Raw genomic sequence first — 6,086 nt, 5'->3', positions numbered from 1 at the left:
TTTGTAGCAGGTGGGGAGGATAGTAGCATCATCATCTTTCCAGGAAAAACTCATTTAACATCCTTTTGAGGCCAGTAGACAGTTCCCTCTACACAAGCACTTCTTTGAAGGCCACTGTCAGAGGTCATGAGAGGCACAACATGTACTAAATGATGTGCAGGTGGCATAGGGAAGCCAAAAGGTGTTTTATGCTTTTTTCCTCCTTTTTGTCACCTTACAATATGGGCATTAAATTAGAAACCATTACTTTCATGAGATCTGTATTTCACATGAGGAGATGGTAAGCACAATAAATTATTGAACCAGGATGATAAATTATCATTTTCTCCATCAGCCATCCTTCTGCCCATCTAAGACTTGAAAAATTCCAAATGCCTCAACACTTTTGCAGAGATGCCCAGGACTAGACCGACAAGATTCACTGTTGGGCTGCTTGTTCCACATGAAAAGTGTCTTTATTCTTAAGGCCAACTACCTTTTATCATCACTGATATTGCTTTCCTATATCATCTTTTCATCCTCCAAAAAGGGGGGATGCATGAGAAGATACTTGGTTCTATTCTGATATATTATGCACTTCCATGTGAAACAAATGTTCTGAAATGTGTTTACACAAAATTCCATTAATGCATGTGACTACACTGATTCTGGTCACTAAGAGTTGATAAAAATAAAATAATTGCTGTTATATTAGGACCTTCTACCACAATCTAACTGCTAGAAAATAAACTTAGGTAGAAGTTTTAATGGCATTCCACTACAGAGCTTTCCTTCTGCAACCATCAAACACCATGACTGTCTTGGAAATGAAAAAAACCAATTAAAAAATGCACAGCAAAATAAATATTCTCATATGAGCTTCCCAGGACTGCATTCATGATAGTAATCTCAGTTGTGTAGAATGAATAATCAGAGTACCAAGAGCATCATCCATCTCGATTTGTCATTTTGAACTTTGGTTGTCATAATTTAGTGTTTATGCAAACACTTGCATAGACCAATAGAGGCCTATCACAAGGCAGAGACTCCAGAGCACTGGTATGTAAATAACTAGTATAACCTCTGTGGGAAAAGAAAAAGATCCATTAGACAGAATTAATAAAAGTTTAGCACAAAAGCTTTTTGGGTTTTTTTATAGGTTTTGCATAGAGATTCTCCATTCAGCAAAAAACTTTAGAACCTGGTTTGTGATGGAGCACATCATGTCCCCCTTCAAGGTTACATGTATTTTTGTTTTCTGTTCAATGAAAATGTGGCTATTCCTTAGCCTAAGAGCAAAAGGTCAATGAACAGTGCATTTCAGGGTTAGATTTATCAGAAGTTCCATTTCCCTGAACCCACAAACTGCTTCACACTGCTAAGAAAAATCATCAGTACTGTGGAAGAAAAATTTTACCCTGATGAATTCTGTGAAATAGAACAGTACTAGCATTTCACATGACTGTCAGTACTCAACGCTTTCACAGGAAAGCAACCAGAAAAAGTCTTGCAACTACACCCTGAAGAGACAGATGCCTTAATCAGTGATGCAGGCATATTTAGCCAGGTTTTTTTCCTTCTAATTTTGTGTCAACTTAAAACACAAATAATGTGGCATTAATAATAGCAAGAAGGCTGTGGAAATGTAGAAAGTTAAAAACGTTATTCTTGTTACTTGTAAAATTTTATAGAATTTCATGCCCAAAAATATTTTACTGAACTTAGGAGGATGCACATATAGGCTATTGATTGGGTTCTCAGTCTTCCACCTTTCAGCTCTTTGTGTGTTCTGCACAGCACCAGAGCCTGTGGATTCTGGGACTGTTAAAGGATTGTGGAAACAATTCCTGTGGAGAACCTTGTTAAAGTGAAAAAAAACAAACAAAAAATCTATTGGGTATTATTATACTGATGTGTAAAGATCTTCAAGCATGGCAGTGGTTGAGCTCAATATCTCCATCAAAATTCTGCTACATACTTACAACTGTATTCTGATCTAATAACTAATATCTAATAGCTCCACTGACTTCAACTGTGTATTTCTAAGGAAATTAATTTTTTTTAAATAATTTACTCTCAAGCAAGGGTAAAGCAAATAAAAATGTCTCACTGAAAGGAAACACGAGACATCACAGAAAGTAAATTTCATCAGGTCCGTATGAGTTCATGATTTCAACCTCATGTTACTTGTACACCCACTAGTTAAAATTTAGTTCTACCTGAGTACTGAAAATAAGAGATTCTCTGCCAGAAAGTAAAGAGTAGTAATGTTTCTGAAATGTCCAACTACTTACACCAAATAACAACTTTAATTATAGAAAAAAATGAGGGCCTAATCCATCTCTGATGATGTCAGCAGAATAAAGGCAGAACCTGTGGAATCATAGCTGTGTGGTATGAAACTATTTAATACAGTATTTTTATAAAAAAAATAATAGTTTTAAAATTCTATTGACATAATGTACAGCTATACACCTAAGTTATCCAAACACGTGCAGAGCTGCAAAAACATTCAAACAGAATTTGTATAAAAAGCAAAAATTGTCATTAAGAAAAGGGATTTAGCCATTTGTACAAAGTAATGTTCTTTCGCTTCAATTTGCTCTTTCTTTAGCTTTTCATTTTATAAGTTAAATTTAAAAATTAGTCAACACACTGAATTAAGTATGTAGATTTTCATTTAAATAAATCAGTCAACAATTTTTTTATAAAGTATTTAACACTTCATTGTAGAAACATAGGCAAAATGACTATTATAACCAAAATGAAAAATACTGTTCAATTTAAAAAAATGTACTTAAACAAGAACCTGAAAAAGTTTATGATATGCATAACATTGTTCAAGCAAAATTGCACTAGTATTACATAAATCAAGAGTTTTATAAAGGCCCCAATATGGCAAAGTTTAGAAATAGGTAGTATGCATGCACAATAGTACAACAAAAATCTTTTATAAAACAGCAGTTATTTTTGTAATGCTTGTACAAAGGGAATAAAGAGCAACCACAAACATATTTAATCTGTTAGGTTAATATATTATGATAGCTAAAAGTCAGTCATGTCTAGCGGAGGAAGGAAGAGTCCTCCACAGTATATGTGTGAATACGTCTTTTGTGCCTTTAAAGTTATGTATAAAATATTTTGATTCAGTTCAAACCTGAAAGCAATTGTATTCTTTATTTCCATCAAAATTAAAAAAGGTGAGTCATATTTTGCCTCTTAGCAACAACAGAAAGCAGACCAGGTCGGAGAAGTGCTGGAAACTGATACTGATGCTTTTCACTTTTGATAATTGGATTTTGACATTTAACCCAGGCTACTGAAACTTGGGCTTTGGTAAGGTTTCAGTAATATGCAGTTTGGTTAGTTTTACCTCCACAATACCAGAGTTTATCTTAATTTAAAGAAACTGCTGTGTTTTGAATTCTTTAATATCACTAAACAGGCGTGAGGGGTTTTTTTTGTGATTGTCAAAACCGAATGCTGTGATCATCTGACTGTGCTTAAGGTTTGGGGTTTGGTTTTTTCCCTACTGCTCGGTACGTGTTGGGGAATTATTAATCCATTAGTAATGCATGTGATTAAGTGAAAAAACATAACACATGTGTAGGCAATGCCCTCTTGTGCTCTAGGGTGGCTACTGTCCTACAGGACTGTTGGAGTTCAGATGCTTTGTCCCACAGCAAGTAAGGTTTCAGCTTCCAAGATATATCTTTACTATGTTCTATAAGGTTTTAATAAATACAAAGCTTGTTTACATGGTATATATGTTTAGTATATCATGTACAGTCACTGAATTTCTGAAACATAATCATTGTGTTCATGCAGATCATTAGATGTCTCATTTCTATAGTCTTGTTTACTTCTTGGCAACCTAAAGCTAATTTAAAAGCAAGTTATGTATGTTTGTGAAAAGTTATCTAGCTTCATCAGGATCTGAAGAGAAATTCTAATGGGCACAAAGAAGAGAGTAGACCATTCAATCATTCTTTCACCATTTAAAATAAACAAAGTTACACACTGTACTACAGCTTCCAGACTACATAATGAAAAAGTGCAGATACCATCTTCATTGATTAAGTAGAACCAAAAAAGTTCATAGAAAATAGATTGCTCATTTTCACGCTACAAACGAATACGTTGTTTGCCATTTTAACAAATTTAAAGGTGTGTTATTTCAGCAGCATTGTTGTAAATTGTACCGTAGTGCAGTTTCTTTTTCATAAAAATACCTTACAAATGGTCAGTCAAAAGTCATCAGCAAAAGAAAAACCCAGAAAACAATCAACCAAACAAAAAACAGAGGTAATGCTGATGCCAAAACAATTATAATACTGTTGGTACATAGAAAAGTAATCCTTATATTTTATACATTTATACAGAGTATAAAAGGTAACAGCAGATTATGCCACAGTCTCCCTTATCCCAATATCTATTTTCTTTGGAAGAAGTTCTCTTCTTTCATCAACACTTGCTAAGGAGTTTCGACAGTTTTGTCCATCCACGTATAACTTTGCATATACTGGATTGGCGTAATTTGTTGGCTGCAGAGAAATTAATAAAACATTAGATCAGCCAGATTAAACCAAAATTAACATTTATGGAAATGGAAATGGTTTTGTTAAAGCAAGAACAAGTAGACATAAAATACAACAGGACATATTTAATAGATACCTGGACATCTGAAAACCTGATAATGAGTTAATTATTTAGTTAAAAATTAAATTCATGATGAGACATGCTATTAAAATAACAAATGACATGACATGCAGCATATTATGATATTAAAACCATAAAAACAATGACAAAAATGAAACAAAAACCTTGAAAAAAATGTCTCTGAGGTTGACTTGTCCACCTTATTACACTGGAAGATTTCAGAATAGATATGAAGGAGTTTATAGAGAAGGTGCACTGTGAGACCATGTGACAAGTTTAACAGTAGAAAACTGCAGCCAACAGTTTCCATATATTACCTGTTCTAAGACATCAGCATCCCATCAATAGCTGACCATGTTTTCGAATTCTGTGGCCCAAATACACAACATGATTTGACCAAAAAATTCAATACTTGCGTAATGTAAATTAAACTTTAATAATAAACCAGCATAAGTGTTAATATATCATAGTAGTTACAGATTGAGAAGCCTTTTCTCAACAATTTTGGTAGTTTGGACTGTAATGAAAAACATCTATTGAAATCAATGGTACTTCAGTATAGGACAAGTCCATTTTTAATGCTGCAAAACACTTCAGTGTGTGAGAAATCTCCTGAGCCTGACAGCACAGAAGGATGTATAACATGGAGGAAAACTTTCTCTCCTGTCACTCATGCTAAGGAGAGAACACTATCCAAGGTCTGCCATATCTCTACTACTTCCTTCACACTTTGTTCCTTTATCGTCCCTAGAAAACCTTTGGTATCCAAGTCGATGTTCAGCTTTTTCCTATAATAACTGGAAAGGGTGTCTTGTGGTCAAAATCTTCCTCTTCCTTATAACTAGTGGGACAGCACAGCTGTGCTTTCACAAATACTCAGTCGTACACCAGCAAGCTCTAAAATAGGGAAATTATTTTTGTTTGGTGTACATAAGAAATGGCTAAACTTTAAATTACCCAAACCAAAAATGGGTAGGTTTTCTTGACTTGCAAATAGCCTGAGTACACCCTGGGAAACAAGGAATGAAAGATGTCTAGAGTCTTAATTCTTCTTTTCCCTGTTGATCAACATTATTTCTGAGCCCAGGATTACAATCAGAAATTTAGGAGAACAGAAATTTAGTTCTGTTTCAATCATCAGGACTTTTTATCTCATTGACAACCATTATTAAGGATGATAAGCACAACAGAACAGAAACCTGGCATCTATATAGTGCCTTATGGAGTTATTGAAATTATATATAATAGTAATCTCTCCCCATGATACCTCTTTGAGTGGCTACTGATAGCATAATGCAGTACAGTGAGGTACAGAAAGAGACTGGAGTGACTAGAATTTACAAGAAAGAGTTAATGTTACAGATGGGCAAATATTCCAGCTTTCATCATCCATGGTTCTGTGCTCCATCAGAAAAATCACACCCTATAAAAATTGTTAAGCTACCAAA

General features: G+C 34.3%; 1 protein-coding gene across 6 annotated transcripts in view; it reads right to left on the bottom strand.

The window, feature by feature from the left end:
• Positions 1 to 2,369: 2,369 nt before the first annotated feature.
• Positions 2,370 to 6,086, bottom strand: part of LRP1B (LDL receptor related protein 1B) — a 677,950-nt gene continuing 674,233 nt past the window's right edge. For 5 of the 6 annotated variants that reach the window (XM_027695895.1, XM_027695888.1, XM_027695892.1 and 2 more), the window contains one exon: positions 2,370 to 4,523. In XM_027695895.1, the coding sequence (XP_027551696.1) occupies positions 4,383 to 4,523 (141 nt within the window). In that variant the 3' untranslated portion in view covers positions 2,370 to 4,382. Of the gene's footprint in view, positions 4,524 to 4,955; positions 5,006 to 6,086 lie in introns of all 6 variants that reach the window. The other variant, XM_027695890.1, reaches the window with a different exon arrangement.

The sequence above is a fragment of the Neopelma chrysocephalum genome, unplaced genomic scaffold (genome assembly GCF_003984885.1).
Source record: "Neopelma chrysocephalum unplaced genomic scaffold, ASM398488v2 Primary Assembly neopelma1_103b, whole genome shotgun sequence".
NCBI classification, from domain to species: Eukaryota; Metazoa; Chordata; class Aves; order Passeriformes; family Pipridae; genus Neopelma; species Neopelma chrysocephalum.
This window is presented reverse-complemented; position numbering and strand designations above follow the sequence as displayed.